General features: G+C 45.6%; 1 protein-coding gene across 1 annotated transcript in view; it reads left to right on the forward strand.

The window, feature by feature from the left end:
• LOC149460594 (uncharacterized) overlaps positions 1-21,608 on the forward strand; it is a 219,150-nt gene that overhangs the window by 36,836 nt on the left and 160,706 nt on the right. Inside the window, exons 5-6 of the mRNA XM_089679430.1 lie at positions 15,965-16,486; positions 17,801-17,817. Of these exons, the coding sequence (XP_089535556.1) occupies positions 15,965-16,486; positions 17,801-17,817 (539 nt within the window). The remainder of the gene's footprint in view (positions 1-15,964; positions 16,487-17,800; positions 17,818-21,608) is intronic.

The raw sequence follows: 21,608 nt of genomic DNA on the forward strand, positions 1-21,608 counted from the left end.
TTTTTGGAAAGTAGACACCCGAAGGAATTTAAAAAGAGGCATGGTGAGTATTTTGCAAATCTCATTTTTTCTCACAAGGTTTTTAAATATAAAAAAAGAAAAGAAAAAATATGTTTTTTTTTTTTTTTCTTCAATTTTCAAAAACTTGTGGCAACAAACGAGATCTGAAAAATACTCACCATGCTTCCTATCAAATTCCTTGGGGTGTCTGCTTTCCAAAAAGGGGTCATTTGGGGGGGTTAGGTGCTATCCTGGCATTTCAGGGCCTCCGAAACTGTGATAGGTAGTCAGGAAGTGTAATGAGGAAATAAAGCCCTTTAAAAGCCTGAAGGTGCTTATTAGATTTTGGGGTCCTGTACTTGGCTGGACTGCCAAAACGTCTCTCACATGTGGTACCCCCATACTCAGGAGAAGTAGCAGAATGTATTTTGGGGAGTAATTCCACATATACCCATGGCATGTGTGAGCAATAAATCATTTAAGTGACAATTTTGTGTAAAAAAAAAAAAGTTTGTTTGTCAAACACCCTAGTGAATAAAATGGTAGGTGCTGCAATTTTTTATGTCACATAGTACTGAAATTTTCTGTCACATTGTACTCGCGCAGCAATTTTTCAAACACAATTTAAAAATAAAAATACACTTTTTTTACTTTTAATGCACAAAAACACAATATATTGTCCAATTATTTGGTAAAATATAAAATATGATGGTATGCCGAGTAGATACCAAACATGACATGCTTTAAAACTGTGCATGCCCCGTGCAATGGTGACAAACTGCATAAGTTTTTAATATTCATAGTCAACTCTTTAAAAGACTTTACAAGCTACCATTTTAAATTTACAGAGGAGGTCTAGTGTTAGAATTACTGCCCTTGACCTGACGTTCGTGGTGATACCTCACATGCATGGTGCAACCGCTGTTTCCATACTGGCACAGGGTCAATGCTCACAAACGCAGGTGCGCGTGTGTGTGAGGGTATTTTTTTTTTTGTAACTTATTTTGATTTTTTTAATTATTTTTACACTGTCCCTTTCATTTTTTTTTATCACTTTCAATGCATTCACAGGGAATGCAAATATCCTCTATAACCTCAATGGGCATTGTCATAGATTCTTTTTTGAGAAATCTGGGGTCTATCAGACTCTGGATATCTCCTCTGCCCTTACATTATCTAATCAAACCAAGATCAGTGTGATCGGATACTTTCCCAATTTACAAATGGCGCTGTTTATAACCTGCGAAACTGAAGTGATGAAATGCTCATAGCGTCCGATTTCTTAGACTATAGAGATGATTGGCATCATTCTGGTCTCCAATCAGCTCTATGGTCAGCTGGCAGAAACACCGGCTGCATTCTCAGGTTCCCTCAATGGCACGGGACTGCCAAAGAAGGCTGTGGAAGGCAGCAGGGGGGGGGGGCATCATCTCCTGATGCTTGTTAAAGAAAACCTGCAGCTAATTAGCCACTAGGATTGCTTTTACATGAAAACCAATCACTGGCTGAAAAAATTGATACCAGGATGAGGCCTGCAGCTGTAGGCATTATCCTGGTATAACCAAAGTCCAGTGATATACCAGTACATCGCTGGTCCTTGTTGGGTATATATGTTATGTTCTTTTTTTTGTATGTAGACTGTGGGCTGAATGAAAAAAAGAGAAGAAATCTCTGCCAGAAAAAGTGTGTGGTATGCCCACCATTAGAATATACCGCCCTGCATCCACCCACTTCTAATGGTGGGCACACATTAGGTCACATAGTGCCACATGCCTCAATTCCAAGATTGAACAAATGTCTAAATAGTGGCACGCTTGAATAAAAATTGTCCACGTATAAGTGGTACCCCATATGGAAAAAGGATGACACCAAGTCCCAAACTATCTTGCCACTGCTCCCCATGTAGTCTGGGCATCCAGGGGGCTCCACATGACTATCTTTTCCTTCGTACATCTGAAACTTATAAGTATAACCTGTTGTCCTCTCACAGGTCTTCTACATCTTGACCCCATATCTGGCACGCTTGCTGGGAAGAAATTGTTTGAATGCAAAGCAGCCAGAAAAATGAATGAGGGACTCATCAACGCAGATGTTTTGCTGGGGAGTATAGACATCTGCACATTTTTGGTTAAGGTGATTTGCGACGGGCTGAATTTTGTGGAGCCGGTCAAATTCAGGGTCACCTCAAGGACAACTCAGTGTATTGTCATTGAAATGCATAAAACACATTATACTCTCATATCTATGCCTGGCCATGGCAGCAGAGAACACGGGCCTATGATGAATCGGGTCTGTAGACCAATACAACTGCAAATCGTTTTTCTTTAGTAATGCCCATGTTGAGGGTTAGGCCCAAAAATGTTTTAATTCGGAAACTGTATTGAGTTTCCATGCGAATGGTCTGGCAAGGTTTGAATTTGGGTTGGTGGCGATAAATTGTTTCTGCATATAAATTGCTTTGATCCACAATCAATGCATACAGATCTTCTGTGAAAAACAGCTCCAAAAATCAAGGGGAGTTGTCAGGGTCCTGTCCACGGCAGGAGTTCTGGAAGATCTGGCATTTCTGCCAATACTCTACATGGCCGCAGAAGGATACATCAGCCTCAGTCTGGTGCCAGATGGCCTTTATAAGGAGGCTCATCACTTCCTCTGGTTGCTGGATGATCTCTAGCTCCCCGTGCCCTATTCCTGTGTTTCTGACTTGTGATCTCCTGTTACCGACTTGGTTTGTTCCTGGACCTGTCTACTCTGATTTACCCCTGACTTCGGCTTGGCTTACGAATACTCTCTTTCTCACTCCTCTGTGAATGACCTTGGCTTTCCCATCTGTCTACGTCTGCTCTGATTCCCAGCTCGTACCTGACCTTGGCTTGAACCGACTATTCCGTAAACATCCAAATCCCGGAAGGGCTTGCATACCATGCACAGGCACCTCCTGTCTGCAGACCTATCTCCGTGCACCAGCTGTGCTTCTGAGTGGACCACCAACCAGCACTCCTACAGGTGACCTGTGCCACTTTGGGCCTGACTCCCGCTGTCCCACTCTCAGGGGAGTCCAGAAGTTAGCTGCAAGGAAAGCCCTCTCTCCATTGGCCTCCATCACCAGGTATGTGATAGGAGTAGTTAAATTTGCTGTTTCCACCTGAATTCCGAGTTGGGCAGTGAATGGGGGAAGTACGAGTGCTGCAGAATTTGTGGGCTGCTAATCGGGATTTCAAGCACATCTGGAAGGACACCATGGGTTCTACAGGCCTGTGTGCAACTTTGGTTGTGCTCGCCACTGCACCAGCTTGTACTGTACTTATGGGACTTGCCACATCATCAAGTGATACTGCAGTGCTGGTATGTGAAAGACCAGGATGTACTAGGCCGCTGGTGCTCGCCAGTTCTCCAAAAGGTAGCGTGGCACTAGTACTGGCACTCTGCTGCACATGAGAGTCATCAAAATTTAAGGGCAAGTGCTAGCAGAGATCAGGCCTGATTCTGCCAACACTGCGGTTTTGTGTGTAATGTATCAAGTGACAGTGACCTACTGACACTGCACTTACTGGGGGAGAAGGGGGGTAAGTGTAAGGGCTAAATGCAGGTGCCAGGGCTGATCCCGCTAATGCTGCATTTTTGGGGACACTATACTAATGTGAATGCTGGTATAGTGCTGATCTGATCAAAAATATTGATCCGTTCAGACACTATACTAGCAATGGAGGTTTATTGTGTATGAGCGTCTTCCTGGCAATCAAGGGGTTAAATGTGATGACTGGTGTACTAACGGGCAATCTGATGCCATCTGGGAGGGGCATGAAAACCACGGGAGCACGAATCATGTATATATATATATATATGTGATTTTGCTCACTTGTGCTGCCCTGTAGCAGTATTTCTGCTATAGGGCGGTCAGGAAGCCGTTACAGAAGCGGTTTGTGTTACGGCGCTTCATTAATTTAACTGACAATTGCACGGTCATGCAATGCTGCACCAAAATGAAATTTACTTCATTTTTTTCCACATGAATTGGGTTTTTGTTTTGGTGGTATTTGATCGCCTGTGAAGTTTTTATTTTTTGCGCTATAAAAAAGAAAGATTGACAATTTTGAGGAAAAAAACTATATTTTGGACTGTTTGCTATAAAACATGTCCAGTAAAAAAATGTAAAAATTTAATTTTGTCAAATTTGGGCCAAAATGTATTCTGCTCCTTGTCTTTGCTGAAAAAAAAATCCCAATACGTGTAAATTAATTGGTTTACGTGAAAGTTATAGCGTTTAGAAATGGCGGTATAGATACTGGATTGTTTTTTATTTTTATACTAATAGCTGCGATCAGCGACTTATGGCGGGACTGCGGCGGACATTCTGACACGGGGGGAAATTACTTGGGATCACTGACATCCTGAGTGACACCAATACAGTGATCAGTGCAAAAAAAAAAAGCACTGACACTGTACTAATGGCACTGGGGAGGAGGGGGTTAACATTTTTAGGCAATCAAAGGGTTAACTGTGTGAGGGGAGTGTTTTACTAGTGGGCGGGGAGAGGTGTGCTTCACAGGAACACACTGATCCGGAAAACTGAAAGCTGCTCTCCGGAACAGTGTGCTGGAAACTGACAGGGATGAGAGCTGCATTGAAAACAATGCAGCCTTCCTGCCTGTGAGTGTTTGCCGGGCTCTGGAGAGTAATCACTGGTCAGGACCCGCTGATTGACATCCGTGGCCATGATCGGTGCCGCAGGTAGGACGGTTGCATGCCGCGCGCGCCCCCTAGCAAGTAAATAGGACGACGGTTATAAACACGATCCTGCACACAGAGGCCACTTTGTGGCAGTATATGTACTGTGGGCCGTCCCCTAGTGGAGTGATCAGTGATAATCCCATACACTGTCACTGGACTAATGACACTGGCTGGGAAGGGGTTAACATGTAGGACCATGAAGAGGATCCATGTGTGTAATTATGTGTAACGTGTGTACAGCGTGCTGCCTTTACTAACTCATCTCTCATTGAAGGAGAGAAACTTGCTGAATCTGGGCTTTACTTCCCTTAGCCCCTCCCCACAGAACCAGCCCAGGGTTGATGGCCCTCCTCCCCCGCTTTCACCTCTGTGGTCCCCCCCTCTTCAAAGAAGAAGAAACCTGCTACTCCACGTTAGGTCCCTTGAGGACCCTGCTGGCTACTAGTTGATTTCTATTGGGCGGGGACCTCTACACGGTCTTGTTATGGGACATTGGCCTCCACCCTTGTTCTTCTTTGAATTGTTATTGCAAATATTATGTTTTTTAATTTTATTGCTTTTTACCTGTTTACTGACTAGATTGGATATATGTCAGGTATTCTATTTCTCTGGGGTTAGGAACCTTTCTTATACATGTCTTTTACAGACCCCATGGTGCTGGGAAGCGTCTATGTGCTCTTCCTAATTGGAAGACTCTCCCCACTGCTATGCTTTGGTGGAGACTCTTCCAGTCCTTGACCTTGTGTCTGGGTTATTTGGTGTTTTACTGTTTTATGCTGCATATCGTTGTTTTACCACTTGAACTGATGCCAGCCATTTTCTGGGCTCGGTGTCTTTTGTCTCTCCCCTATTTCTTCCTTTTTTTCCCTCACTTTTTTAATTGTTTTTCTTTGAGGGTCATCTCGGGAATTTTCATTTGGTCCTGGATTCTCGATCTCCCCTACGGGGATGTGTGGGTCTCCCCATCGCTGTCTTGCATTTTTCTATGTCCACCTTAAGACCTAATAGTGGCATTGTTCCCTTACTCTCCCATAATGTGCAGGTTTGGGATCCCCCTCTAAGCATCTCAAGGTTTTTTCTCATTATCCTCGCCGACTCTTCTCCACCTTCAACTCTCTACTCTCGCCACCCCCACCTCCACCCAGCACCTCACTCACTGCCCTTGAGATTGCCAATCACTTCAAAAACAAGATTGACACAATTCGCAAGGACATCGCCGCAACTCACACGCCCTCTCAACCCGTCCCCTCTCATACAGCTACCCCCTCATCCCCCCTCCCCCTCGACATAACCCGCAGGGACTTCATCGCTGCTTAAACTCCCTCCAACCCCGTTCCCCCTCACTCAGCTACCCCCTCATCACCCCTCTCCCACGGCCCCACCACTGCTCTGACCTCCACTTCCACCCCACCCTGCATTCCTCATACTGAAGCCCCCCAACACTTCACACCTTTGACCTTACTACCATCGAGGAAGTCTCCAAGATCCTCTCTGATGCCCACCTCACCACATGCCCTCTCGACCCTATCCCCTCACAACTCCTATGACCTCCCTCCCCCTCCATCCTACGCTCCCTCATCCACATCTTTAATCTCTCCCTCTCCTCCGGCACTTTCCCCTCCCCTCTGAAACATGCACATATAACCCCCATACTTAAAAAGCCCTCCCTGGACCCCAATGACCCGAACAACCTCAGACCCATCTCCCTGCTCCCATTTACATCTAAACTCCTCGAGCGCCTAGTCTACACCCGCCTATGATCTCACCTCAATGACAACAACCTCCTTGATCCCCTACAGTCCGGCTTCCGTCCCCTACACTCCACCGAAACTGCCTTACTAAAACTCTCCAACGACCTGCTAACCGCCAAAGCTAATGGCCACTATTCAGTGCTCCTACTCCTTGACCTCTCTGCGGCCTTCAACACAGTCGACCACCCCCTCCTCCTCAAAAAACTACACTCCCTCGGCCTCAGAGATTCTGCTCTCTCCTGGCTCTCATCCTACCTATCACAACGCTCTTTCAGCGTTACCTATAATGCTACCACCTTCCCCTCGCTCCCCCTCTGTTGGGGTCCCTCAAGGCTCTGTCCTCGGGCCCCTTCTCTTCTTCATCTACACCTCCTCCCTTGGCCAACTCATACACTCTCACGGCTTCAACTACCACCTATATGCCGACGACACACAAATCTATAGCTCAACCCCCCACCTCACCACCTCGGTCTCTGCCCGAATCACACACCTACTGAGCGACATATCAGATTGGATGTCGCTCCACTTCCTTAAACTGAACCTCTCCAAAACCGAGTTTCTTGTCTTCCCCCCAGCCCGGACACCACCCCCCATTGACTTCTCCATCACATCCAACAACGCCACCATCAAACCCGCCCCGCAGGCCAGAGTACTTGGTGTCATTCTGGACTCCAACCTATCCTTCCAGCCCCAAGTCCAATCTTTAACAAACTCGTGCAGACTCCACCTCCGCAACATCGCCAAAATCCGCACGTTCCTAACCCCAGAAACCACTAAACAGCTCATCCACTCCCTCATCATATGATGACTCGACTACTGCAGCTCCCTCCTCACTGGCCTGCCTCACCACAGGCTATCCCCGCTTCAGTCCATCCTGAATACGGCTGCCAGACTCATTCACCTTTCCAACCGCTCTATTTCTGCCACCCCCCTCTGCCAATCCCTCCACTGGCATCCGATTGTGCAACGGATCAAATTCAAAATCCTAACACTGACGTACAAAGCTGTCCACCATACTGCCCCGAACTACATCACCGACCTAATATCCAAGTACCGCCCAGCACGCACACTCCGCTCCTCACAAGACCTCCTTCTCTCTAGTTCCCTGGTCTCCTCCTCCCATGCCCGCCTCCAGGACTTCTCCAGGTTGTCACCCATCCTCTGGAACTCCCTGCCCCAACCCATCAGATTATCACCTACTCTCCTCACCTTTAGGCGCACCCTGAAAACTCATCTCTTCAGGGAAGCCTACCCCACCCCCTGCCGACCTCCTCCACTCTTCCCACCACTCCATCCCCCACCTCCTAGATTGTAAGCTCGAAAGAGCAGGGCCCTCGATCCCCTCATGTTTTGCATTGTATTGGTATTGTTCTGTCACATGTTCTGTCCCCCTTTGTAATGTACAGCGCTGAGCAAACTATTGGCGCTTTATAAATACTGTATAATAATAATAATAATTATAAGTCCCTGGGAGCTGATATAGTTGCTCTGCAGGAAACCCATTTTGTCTCCTCTTTCACACCGTGTTATATTCATAGAGATTTCCCTGTGTGCTTTTTTGCTAATGCATCTGAGAGAGAATGAGGGGTAGCGCTCTGTTTGGCCCGGCGGTTATCCTTTACTGAATCTAAAGTGATATGAGACAAGGAAGGGCGATATCTATTGGTTAAAGGCCACTTGGGGGGAAACTTAGTGACTTTCCTGATTTACTACACCCCTAATGTGAATCAATTAGACTTTTTTCGATCCCTGTTTCAATCTTTAGCTCCGGAACTGGAAGGCGATGTCATTTTAGTGGGGGATTCAAATTTGGCTTTAGATCAAACGCTTGATAAATCGCATGCAACCAAACTTGCATCCCCTGAAACAAAGTCACAAATTTGCTCAACCTTTATATCGCTATAATTTGGTGGATGCATGGAGAGAGGCCAATCCTACTTCTAGAGACTACTCTCATTTCTCTAGAGCTCACAACCATAAAGCTTCTATCAGAGGTTTTTGTATCCAAAGAGCCTCTAGACTGAAACGATCTCGTGAAGAGTTGATCTCTGCCCAAACTAAGGAATACGAGGCTTTACTGGCCCAACGTAAAATGACTCCAACCCCCGACTTGTTACTTAAGGTACAACAGGCTCGTTTGGAGCTTAATCTTTGTCTCGCCACAAAAACGGAAAAACAGCTACGATGGAGGAATCATAAATTCTTCACATGGCGAGACAAACCAGAGTGTTGAGAGAGACTTGTTGGAGGGCTGCCCATGTGCTGGGAGCTGCCAAGTAGCCAGAGATGAACTGGGCTAAACTTGGGGATGATGGAGTCATGAGATGTTTGCCTAAGGATTGGAACCCCATCTGTAACATACTGGAGTGAAAGTCCAGGGAGTGACAACACTGGAGTGACAGTCCAGGGAGTGACAACACTGGAGGGACAGTCCAGGGAGTGACTACAACACTGGAGCGACAGTCCAGGGAGTGACTACAACACTGGAGTGACAGTCCAGGGAGTGACTACAACGCTGGAGTGACAGTCCAGGGAGCGACTACAACGCTGGAGTGACAGTCCAGGGAGCGACTACAACGCTGGAGTGACAGTCCAGGGAGCGACTACAACGCTGGAGTGACAGTCCAGGGAGCGACTACAACGCTGGAGTGACAGTCCAGGGAGCGACTACAACGCTGGAGTGACAGTCCGGGGAGCGACTACAACGCTGGAGTGACAGTCCGGGGAGCGACTACATTGCTGGAGTGACAGTCCGGGGAGCGACTACAACGCTGGAGTGACAGTCCGGAGAGCGACTACAACACTGGAGTGACAGTCCGGGGAGCGACTACAACGCTGGAGTGACAGTCCGGGGAGCGACTACAACACTGGAGTGACAGTCCGGGGAGCGACTACAACACTGGAGTGACAGTCCGGGGAGCGATTACAACACTGTAGTGACAGTCCGGGGAGCAACTACAACACTGGAGTGACAGTCCGGGGAGCGACTACAACACTGGAGTGACAGTCCGGGGAGCGACTACAACACTGGAGTGACAGTCCGGGGAGCGACTACAACACTGGAGTGACAGTCCGGGGAGCGACTACAACACTGGAGTGACAGTCCGGGGAGCGACTACAACACTGGAGTGACAGTCCAGGGTGTACTCTTTAAAGGCTTGCTATTACTCTAATGAGGGTAATTGTATGCATTTCAGCTATTTAGAAGTGTTCACAATTTATATCATTTTATTTATTTATTTCCTTTATTTTATTTATTTATTTTAATTTTATTTATTTTTTTGTTTTATGAGTGTACACTGATTGTTCACATTTATATATTTATAGTGTACACGGAGTGATTTCATGATTCATGTGTTGCTCACGATTTGAATCTTGTTTTTATTTTATTTTGTGCATATTTTGTTAAGTATATATTATTGTTGGTAAAGTATATACCAGATGATATTGAAGGTAATACACTATTTTTAGTTTTTCCATTTTTTTTGAGGTACACATCTTATCTGGATTTATGGGGAGGTTGAAGTTGGACACGGAGGATTCATTTATTTGGACTTTAATTTATTTGGACTATAATTTTGGATTTTAAACATTGACTGGCACAAATAAGATTTTTGTATAATGTCTGATAGTTACTAGATTTTGGATCCACATGTTTAACCTTATGTACAGGGTGATGGGGGTTAATGTTGGTAGGTGGCCCAGCAGTGCCACCCAGCAGTGCTCAGCAGTGCCGTCAGTCAGTGCCATCCATCAGTGCCACCTCTCAGTGCCTATGAGTGCTTCCTATCAGTGCCCAACATTGTTGCATATCAGTGCATCATCATCAGTGCCGCCTATAAGTTCTGCCTATCTGTGCCACCTCATCAGTGCCCATCAGTGCTGTCCATCAGTGCTGCCTATCAGTGCAGTCTCATCAGCGCACATCAGTGAAGGAGAAAAATTAACCGTTTGCAAAATTTTATAATAGAAACAAAAAAAACCCTTTTTTTCAAAATTTTTGCTTTTTTTTGTTTATAGCTCAAAAAATAAAACCCCCAGCGGTGAGTAAATACCATTAAAAGAAAACTCTATTTGTGTGAAAAACAAATGGTATAAGTTTCACATGGGTACAGTGTTGCATGACCGCGCAATTGTCATTCAAAGTGCGACAACGCTGAAAGCTGAAAATTGTCCTGGTCAGGAAAGGGATAGAACTGCCCGGTAGGCGAGGGGTTAAGTGTCTTACTTCTATGCTGTTAGCAGCGAGAATCACTATTGCTGAATATTAGAAGAGATCAATTATTCCGCTTCAATATGTTCACAACAAATGAGATTGGATCCTGATTAACGACAGACTCACCTGTGTTTTACATCATAATACCAACATGTGTGATAAAACGTGGGATCTGTGGACTCCATACATCTCCGTGCCCTAGTACTTCCTGATTTGGCTCTCCTCTCTTCTCCTTCCCTCCTCTCCTCTCCTTCCCTCTTCTCTCCTCTTCCCTCCCCTCTCCCCTCCTCTCCCCTGCACTCCCCTCTCCTCTCCTTTCCTCTGCCATCTCCTCTTCCCTCCCCCCTCCCCTTTCCCCTCCCCTCTCCTCTACCCTCTCCACTCCCCTGCACTCTCCTCTCTCCTCCTCTACCCTCTCCCCTGCCCTCCCCTCCCCTCTCCTCTCCCCTGCACTCCCCTCCCCTCTCCTTTCCCCTCCCCTCTCCTCTACCCTCTCCACTCCCCTGCGCTCTCCTCTCTCCTCCTCTACCCTCTCCCCTGCCCTCCCCTCTCCTCCCCTCTCCTTTCTTCTCCTCTCCTCCTCCTCCCCTCTACTCTCCTCCCCTTTCCCCTCCCCTCCACTCCCCTCCCCCTTCTCTTCTCTCCTCTCCTCCTCCTCTCTTCTCCTCTCCCTCTCTCTCTCCTCTCACCTGCCCTGCCCTCCCCTCTCCCTTCTCCTCTCCCTTCTCCTCTTTTCTCTTCTCCCCTCCCCTCTCCTCTCCTCCTCCTCCCTTCCCTTTCTCCTCCTCCTCCCCTCTCCTCCTGTCCTCTCCTCCTCCTCTTCTCTCCTCCTCTCCTCTCATCCTCCTCACTTCCCTTTCTCCTCCTCCTCCTCCCCTCTCCCCTCCCCTCTTCTCTTCTCTTTTTTTCTTCTCTTCTCTCCTCTCTCCTCTCATTACTGTTGCCCTCTTTTCTTCCTTTCTGCTGTCTCTTTTATTTTCCCATGTTCTGGTGCTAGTTGAGTTCCATGTTGTATGTGTTGTGCACTATGTGTGGTGTGTATGATGAATGCTCTGTGTGATCCATATGTCTCCTATTATTGCTTCCCCTGTACAAGGTGGACTTAATGCTGGGAATGTTCTATGTGACGTCTCCAGTCATTATTGCACACATTTCCTGCTTCCCTGCGGGATGTCTGTTGTTTATTCATCCGCCTGTTTGTTGGGGATATTTCATACCTTATTTTATAACATGACACTTGTCTATTACATTTTCTGTAACTTCAAACATTTCAATAAAAATATTGGTTGCATAAGAGCTAGATTTATTTTTTCTAAGTTTTGTTTAGTTATTTTTGATCTTTCATGGAAACCACAGGAACGGTTATTTTAATGTTTCTCGGGGCTGCAGTTCCTCTGAACGCCACAAGGTGGTGATCTCACTTCTATCCAGAAAGGACGTTATTATAGAACACAGACAGGAAGTGATGTCAGGTACAGACAGGAAGTCATCTGCAATAAAGACAGGAAGTTCCATACCATAGGAAGCAGCGCGGAGACAGTGGTCGAAGTGGCAGCAGAGGAGGTAATAAGATGTTATTTTATATTTACACCCAGTAACCCTCGTCATGTCCGTCCTCTTCCTCCATAGTCACGTCCGTCCTCTTCCTCCATAGTCACGTCCGTCCTCTTCCTCCATAGTCACGTCCGTCCTCTTCCTCCATAGTCACGTCCGTCCTCTTCCTCCATAGTCACGTCCCTCCTCTTCCTCCATAGTCATGTCTGTCCTCTTCCTCCATAGTCACGTCCGTCCTCTTCCTCCATAGTCTTGTCCGTCCTCTTCCTCCATAGTCACGTCCGTCCTCTTCCTCCATAGTCACGTCCGTCCTCTTCCTCCATAGTCACGTCCGTCCTCTTCCTCCATAGTCACGTCCGTCCTCTTCCTCCATAGTCATGTCCGTCCTCTTCCTCCATAGTCACTGTGACATCTTTTATCTCCAGCAGATGATGATACACACATTTATAGTGTAGGAACCCAGATTACCCCCTTCAGGGGCAGAACATTCCCCCACTTCCGGGGCCGGAACATTCTCCTCATTGTGGAGATAAATTCTAGTAATATGGTCCTCTAAACAAACAGCACTGACAATAAATAGACAAGACAAGGACCATCCTGACCATACATGGCCTACAAAGGGCAATGATGACACTACACAGGCAGCCAATGGGCAATCATTACACTATGCAGCCAACACAATGATGGAGTGCCGGGGTCAGGAGTATGGAGCATAGAGCCCCTTACATTGCTGCTCAGGAGGAAGGAAACATTCCCCAGCCGGCCATGAAGAATATGTTCCATCATTGGTGTCAGAGGGAGGAAAATACTGAGGGGTCTGAGGGAAGTAGAGGAGCTGAGGGGTCTCTCAGGGGTTACTGAGGATGAGGGACTTTAGGTCCCCTAAGGGGTAGTGGAGCTCAAGGGCTTTGAGGGGGTAGAGTAGCTGAAGGAATCTGGTAGGATAGGGTTGGCGGGGAGCAGGGCTCTGAGGGAAGAGAAGGTTGTCAGGCTCAGGGGGACACTGAGGTAGGGAGGGGGGCTCTTGGTCTCTGATTGTCCTCTTACCTGCACTTACTTTCCAGACCTTCTTACAGAACTCCTACCAGGAAAGGAAGACAACCTTCACCTTCTTACCATCTCACTGGTCAAATAATATATTCCACGATACCAAGTGGAATGAAGGACAATCCTTCACCCCTTGGTGGGCACTTATACTTAGAGGAGGATTGTTGGTGCATTATTGACTAAAAGGTAGTCAGGGGTCAGTGCTGAACATCTTCTGGAGACATTCCAATTCCTTCCCATGACACAGGCTCTGGCAGTGCCCGGTGCTGGAATTCAGAGCCCCAGGAACCCACCACCACTCTGTACAATGTCCTGGATGCTACAGTATACTTGGTAACCAAACCTGTCCTCCTTCTACCCATACTAGGCTGTCATTGGAGGGAAGAGAACAGGCTCCTCCCCCACAGCTCTCTACTCCACCAGCACCATCCTCTTGCTATCCCATCCAAGCTCTTCTTTTACTGCAGAGAGTGACAGTGACATCACTCCTGTCAGTCAGCAGGCTGCCACAGATTGGAGCCTTGCAGCCGGAGTTCTGCCAATTATCCTGATTTTCCAGAAACTTAGGCCAAAAGTCAGTAAGTTCCCCTTCCTGGACCTCATGATGACCCGACATTGACCTCACAGCACTGCCTCAGAGCAAACAGGTCATAGGAAGGATCATATTTATCATTCCTTGTCTGCAGATCTAATACTCATCAAAACCAGTTCAGAGACCAAACAAACCCAACAGAGAAAAGGGGATTTCTGATCTGGCAGGACAAGAGGGTCCCGAGACCTCAAATATGCATCAAACACTAAACAGTCCAAACTAAATATCTTCCCATGGGGGGAGTAGTTCTTCAATGTCCAGCAACCCTCCTATTCCCCCCTCACATCCACATCCTATTATTGTGTGACCAATACCATCCAAATCATTCTTACTTTCATTTCGCAAAGTTATCCGTCTACAAGGAGACCTGTATAGATCACATGATGGCACCAATGAGGATGGAGGAGGACCGGAGTCACATGACTGAGAAGATACTAAACCTCACCCTGGAGATCATCTACCTGCTGACCGGTGAGGTGAGGAGGATTCTGGGAGGTCACATAACATCACTCTTATCTCTATTAATAAAACACAGACCTGACCGGAGAGGTGAGGAGGATTCTGGGAGGTCACATGACATCACTCTTATCTCTATTAATAAAACGCAGACCTGACCAAAGAGGTGAGGAGGATTCTGGGAGGTCACATGACATCACTCTTATCTCTATTAATAAAACACAGACCTGACCGGAGAGGTGAGGAGGATTCTGGGATTCTAACATGATATTCCTATTGGTTCCACAATATAGAGATTTCCTCTTCTGAAGTCAGGTGATCATATGACCATCACAGTGCCTCCATGTGACTCCCTAAACCCTGAGAGACACAACATGCAGAAGATTCTAGAAGTCACCAAGAAGATGATGGAGCTGCTGACAGGAGAGGTGAGCGGTGCCGGGAATTCTGGGACATTCTCCAGTAACAGACAAGGGATGTGTCTGGATGGTGACTGTATCATTGTGTGTGCCAGGTTCCTATAAGGTGTCAGGGTGTCACTGTCTATTTCTCCATGGAGGAGTGGGAGTATTTAGAAGGACACAAGGACCTCTACAAGGACGTCATGATGGACAATCAGCCGCCCCTCACATCACCGGGTAAGAGGAGACTTTATTGTAAAGGAGAGAGCAGTACGGAGGATCCACCTAGATCCCCCATCATCTGATAAACACATAGAAACAATGGATTCAGTCAGTGTGTGTGTTTCCTACAGATGGATCCAGTCATGGGAACCCACCAGAGAGATGTCCCCGTCCTCTGTATTCCCGGGATTCCACACAGGAAGGTCACACCATCCCTCACTGTTACAAGGTGGGTGGGATGGAGCATCTAGAACATGGACTCATGGAGACAATGTGTGGAGTTTTTTTTATGTGACATGATATTTTCTCTCATTTCCTTGATTTAGAGTGGAAATCCAATCGATATAGAATTTGAGGTGAAAGCAGAAGAAGAAGTGGCGTATGTGAGGGATGATCAGCAGTCTATGGAGGAGGATGGAATAACGGGGACATTTATAGAGGAGGACACTCCTACAGAGATCAGCACAGGTGGGTCATGAACACTAAATCCATTCCTCCACCCATACTGCTCACTGATTGGTCCAGAGTAGGGCGGGGACTGGGTGATATCAGCCTGTAATACCCTGGTCACTTTCCTGAGCTGTGTTTCCCATCCTGCCTGTTGTGGGCGGAGTCCTGGTTTGGGGGAACCAATCATCTCCTGTCTAGTAATCCTCTTTGTCTTTGTATTTTAGTCCATGGCCGGGAGATGAGGAAAACCTCCGAGGATTGTCTCACTTTGTCTCCAGACTGGAAAGTAGAAGATGAGGACATCACACAGTATAGTCCAGGAGAAAACCCGGCTCCCTCCAATGTCCATCCGGCACCACCCAGTGTAGATGGACCATCGGATTCCTCGTATCCTGAGGAACCTCAGACTGTGCGGGACCGGGCCGGCCTTCCAACAGGGAAGAGCTTCTCCTGTAATGAGTGCGGGAAAGGTTTCCATTATAAATACCATCTTAATGTGCATAAAAGATCTCACAAAGGGGAGAAGCTGTTTTCCTGTCCTGAGTGCGGGAAATGTTTTTCATGCAAGTCCCATCTTTCCATACATCAGAGGTCTCACACAGGGGAAAAGCCATATTCCTGTCCTGAGTGCGGGAAATGTTATTCAAAGGAGTCCAATCTTTACAGACATCAGAGATGTCACACTGGGGAGAAGCTCTATTCTTGTCCTGAGTGTGGGAAATGTTTTTCACGGAAGTCCGATCTTTACATACATCAGAGATCTCACACGGGGGAAAAGCCGTATTCCTGTCCTGAGTGCGGGAAATGTTTTTCACGGAAGTGCAATCTTTACACACATCAGAGATCTCACACGGGGGAGAAGCCGTATTCCTGTCCTGAGTGCGGGAAATGTTTTTCACAGAAGTCCGTTCTTTACACACATCAGACATCTCACACACGGGAGAAGCCATATTCCTGTCCTGAGTGCGGGAAATGTTTTTCACAGAAATCCCATCTTATTGCACATCAGAGATGCCACACGGGGGAGAAGCCGTATTCCTGTTCTGAGTGTGGAAAATGTTTTTCAGTGAAATTCAATCTTTACAGACATCAGAGATCTCACACAGGAGAGAAACCACTTTCTTGTCCTGAGTGAGGGAAATGTTCCTCGCTGAAGTCCTGTCTTCCTGTACATCAGGGGTCCCACACAACCCTGGAGGTGTATTAGTGCCTTGAGTGCTGGAAATGTCTTCTAGATGAATGTTGCTGGACATCCCAGTTCTCATGTGGGGAAGAAGCACACCCTGATATACACCTCAGATATACTCCATGGCTGATCTTCATCATGGAAGAAACAGTTCATAAGGAGATGAGAGGCCCCCAAAGACATGGATGAAGTGCAGTAAATGTCGGGGTGCAGAGTGGTCAGTAGATCCTGGAAATGAAGGACACAACTTCAGCCCTTCTTGGGTGTCGGAGTTGCGTTTCCTGATAATGATATAGCGGGTTACAGAGCTAGAAGCCGGGAGAGCCCAGATCTCGTTATCGGGGAACTTTACACAGACAACAAGAACTTCTGAAGTTGATGTCCTTCATTTCAAGGCTCTACAGAACAGTGGTGACCCCGAAGCGTCTCTCTGTCTTCAGTCCATCCTTCTCCCATCCCCCAACAGGAGGGAAGGAGAACTCCGCCCCAAACTAGGGGGGAACTTTCCTCTCATTATTTCCCTTGGCTTCTGTGTGGGTTTGGGTGGTTGGAGGAGTGCGGCACGAGAGGGAACACAGCTTGTTGTTCTATGTCTACATATGGGGTCTGGGTAGAGGGGATCCACCGGAAAATATTTTTACTCTTTGATTTTGTGCAAATCGTTTCTGTTTTCACTTTGAAGGGTGATATTATGTGTGGTTTGTAAAAGGGATTGGCCCAATAGATACCACCCCACTTAGAGAATAGATGAACTAATATGACCAGCATTCATTCAGCCATGTCACATGTTGGTCTTTTCATACAGTGATTTCCTATGATCATTGGCTCCATCTAGTGGCCATAATGCGGTATTGAACTGTCTTTCCTGACTGAGGTATTTTGGAAGTAATACATCATTATGGCCACTAGAGGGAGCTGACGATTATAGGAAATAGCTGAGTTTATTAAAATATGGCCAGAATTTGTCAAGGCTGGACACATGCTTGTCACACTCCCCAACATATTTTTTGCATAGACCCCTTAGTTTACTGTGTCAGGGGTGGTTTCATACAAATACCTGAGATCACACTCATACATTTTCAAGTACAGTAGACATTGAAGACATAAATTACATAAAACCACAGAATTAAACTATCCATTGATTTTAAACCAAAAATACCTCAATTGGCCTTTAGATGACGATAAGTATCCTAGCAATTAGCACATCTAGTGTCCAAATTGTCAGGGAACACCCGAACAATTGATTTAGTCAGCCAAATCAATCAAATCACAGTATCTCCAATACAAAAAAATGATTTATAAAAATAATTTAACTGACTTAATTATTCTGAAAAATTCTTTAAGAACTCAAACAAGATCTGTGTAGGTATAGACTGCAGAGTATGAAAATCAATATTTATTTACATAAGTCACTTACAAACACCATAAATAATAGTCAGATTGTGATTTACACTGACACTAAGATGTTTCTGTAAAAGCTCTAAAATAGAGTGAATTAAATTCAATAATCAGTTTCTCCCTGTAAACAACATAACCAATGAAAACGGACAATAATCTGTCTCCTGCAGAAGGAATAAACTATGCAGATTAATCCACCAGTATGGCCTAAGAACAGGAACATTTTTATAAATGACTTAACTTGAAGTGATGTTATCATGGGGAGAGTTATTAGGTTACACAAAGGAATGTGGCAATTAACTTACTAGTCTAAACAAGCAAAATCAACAGAAAATATGTAATTAGACTCCAAGTATCAGGTAATCTTTTACAGAACTGATGATCAGACTCAAAGATAGCTGCTGATTAATGGTTGGGGTTGAGCTTCCACAAAATGGTGTCTCTTCTTCAATTGATGAGTGTCTTTAGATGATCTGAGTCTGAGATGATGTCTACCTTCCAGATGGCTGTGTAGATTTTCCTCCCTTTGTCAGTGTTCCTGCCGGTTTTATCTAGTTATGACTTATACACTCATCAAATGTGAATAAACCTGGCCCAGAAGGAGGAACCTTCTCTGTGATTGGGGAATCTGATTCTCTAACCCATGTTTACTCAAGCATTACCTCCCATGGCCACTGGGTGTCATCCTTGGATAAGAATTGTCTGGTCTGAGTTTATTTGGGGATGGAAGTAACTAATCTGTGATCAGGAAAAATGAATATTTCACTATAACAGATTGTCCCTTGTGAAATCTATAGAATGCCTTGGAGAGTAGATATTATTCCTCATTTACAATCATTACGTTTTGGTGTAACAGCGATTAAATGGAGAATTGTAACTATCAGGAGGTTGGATTACATAAAGCAATTAGAATAATAGTTGTACACACAGAGGAGAGATAATAAAATAATAATTTGTATACTGATCTACTGATTGATTACGGCTTTGGTAGCATGCATACAATATTCCTGACAATACCGATAAACTCCAACACACTAAATATATATCATGGGATTACAAATCAGCAAACATACCATAATATACGTCCTACATTCTTAGGAGACAATCTGGTATTTTATCCCCATCACGTCTTTTTGTATAATCTGAAATATATGGAAATGGAGGTTTCTTTTTGTACCTTTTCACCAAAACGAAATGAGTCTCAGCAGTGTTACTGGAGTCACCTTGTTACATAGTTACAGAGTTCATCTGGATGGAAAAAAGACACCAATCCATCCAGTCCAACCAACAGAAAAAACAAAACACACAAATAGAACATTACATGAGGAAATGCACATCTTACTGTAAAGGTCTCAGTAATCTATAAACAGAAGAATCTTGAAAAGAACTCTCACAGATCTGCAGCTTTGTAGAGTTAGCATTCATAATACACGGCTCAAAAAATGAAAGAAAGACTTATTAATCAGAGTCTAGCATCAAGTCAATGAGAATCCTGAGATATTGATCTGGTCAGTGAAGTCGCAGAGGGGATTGTTAATCAGTTTCAGCTGCTTTGGTGTTAATGAAATTATCAACAGGTGCACTAGATGGGTAACAGTTAGACAACCCTCAAAACAGGAATTTACAGGTGGAGGCCACTGACATTTTTTTCCCTACTCATCTTTTCTGACTGTTCTTCACTAGTTTTTCTTTTGGAAGGGCGATATTATGTGTGGTTTGTAAAAGGGATTGGCCCAATAGATACCGCCCCACTTAGAGAATAGATGAACTAATATGACCAGCAATCAATCAGCCATGTCACATGTTGGGATCTTTTCTACAATACTTTGTTATAATAATGGAACACGTTGTGTATTGTATTGTACACCAATAATAATGACTCCGCCCCCACATTCCAGACAAGGGATCTTCCTGACCAATCGGATTCCTCCCTTTGTTATTTCCTGATTCTATGATTACAATCTTGTTAGAAGTAAAACTATAATAAAGAATTTATTCAGTGAAAAGAATTGTGTGTGTCGGGGCCACGATGGGGATCTTTGGGGCCCAAACATTTCTCACAGGGGACACTTCACAAGCCTTTACAGGTCATAAAGTTTCTGGTTCACCATGAATAATGGCCCAGAGTGCAGGGGTCAGGAGACTACTTCATACAGCCCTGCAAGCAACGTGCAGTGGTCAGGAGTATGTGATTTCCATCCCAGAGTACAGAGTGCAGTGGTCAGGAGTATGTGATTTATATCCAAGAGTGCAGTGGTCAGGAGTATGTGATTTACCTCCCATAGTACAGAGTGTAGTGGTCAGGAGTATGTGATTTGCATCCTAGAGTACAGAGTGTAGTGGTCAGGAGTATGTGATTTCCATCCCAGAGTACAGAGTGTAGTGGTCAGGAGTATATGATTTACATCCCAGAGTACAGAGTGCAGTGCTCAGGAGTATGTGATTTCCATCCCAGAGTACAGAGTGCAGTGCTCAGGAGTATGTGATTTCCATCCCAGAGTACAGAGTGTAGGGGTCAGGAGTATGTGATTTACATCCCAGAGTACAGAGTGTAGTGGTCAGGAGTATGTGATTTCCATCCCAGAGTACAGAGTGTAGTGGTCAGGAGTATGTGATTTACATCGAGGAGTGTAGTGGTCAGGAGTATATGATATGCAGTCCCTATACAGAGTGAAGTAGTCAGAAGTAGTATGTCATGTATGTCACAGTGGGTAAGATCATGTCTTATACAGCCCAGCATTAGAAGTGGTCATCGGTCAGGAACATGTCATACATGGCTCAGAAAAAAAAGTGCAGTGGTTAGGAACATGTCATGTACAGCCCATCATACAGAGTTCAGTAGTCAGGAGCACATAATATACAGCTCTGTGTACAGAGTGCAGTGGTCAGGAGTACATCTTAGGCCCGTGTACAGAGTGTAGAGGTCAGGAACCTGTCATGTACAGCCCTTTGTACAGAGTGCAATGGTCAGGAGTATATCTTAGGTCTGTGTACAGAGTGCAATGTTCAGGAGTATATCATATACAGCCCTGTGTACAGAGTGCAGTGGTCAAGAGTATATCATATACAGCCCTGTGTACAGAGTGCAGTGGTCAGTGTTGTATCTTAGGCCTGTGTACAGAGTGCAGTGGTCAGGAGTATGTCATATACAGCCCTGTGTACAGAGTGCAGTGGTCAGGAGTATATCACATACAGCCCTGTGTACAGAGTGCAGTGGTCAGGAGTATATCATATACAGCCCTGTGTACAGAGCACAGTGGCCATGAATATATCATATACAGCCCTGTGTGCAGTGGTCAGGATTATATCTTAGGCCTGTGTACAGAGCGCAGTGGTCAGGAACATGTCATAAACTGCCCTGTGTATAGAGTGCAGTGGTCAGGAGTATATCATATACAGCCCTGTGTACAGAGCGCAGTGGTCAGGAGTATATCATATACAGCCCTGTGTAAAGAGCGCAGTGGTCAGGAACATGTCATATACTGCCCTGTATATATTGTGCAGTGGTCAGGAGTATGTCATATACTGCCCAGCATGCATAGTACAATGGTCAGGATTTTGTGGAAGAACAAAAATATTTTCTTTCCAAGATAACCCCTAAGAG

The sequence above is a fragment of the Staurois parvus genome, unplaced genomic scaffold (genome assembly GCF_062004578.1).
Source record: "Staurois parvus isolate SC_StPar_1 unplaced genomic scaffold, SC_StPar_1.0 ptg000224l, whole genome shotgun sequence".
NCBI classification, from domain to species: Eukaryota; Metazoa; Chordata; class Amphibia; order Anura; family Ranidae; genus Staurois; species Staurois parvus.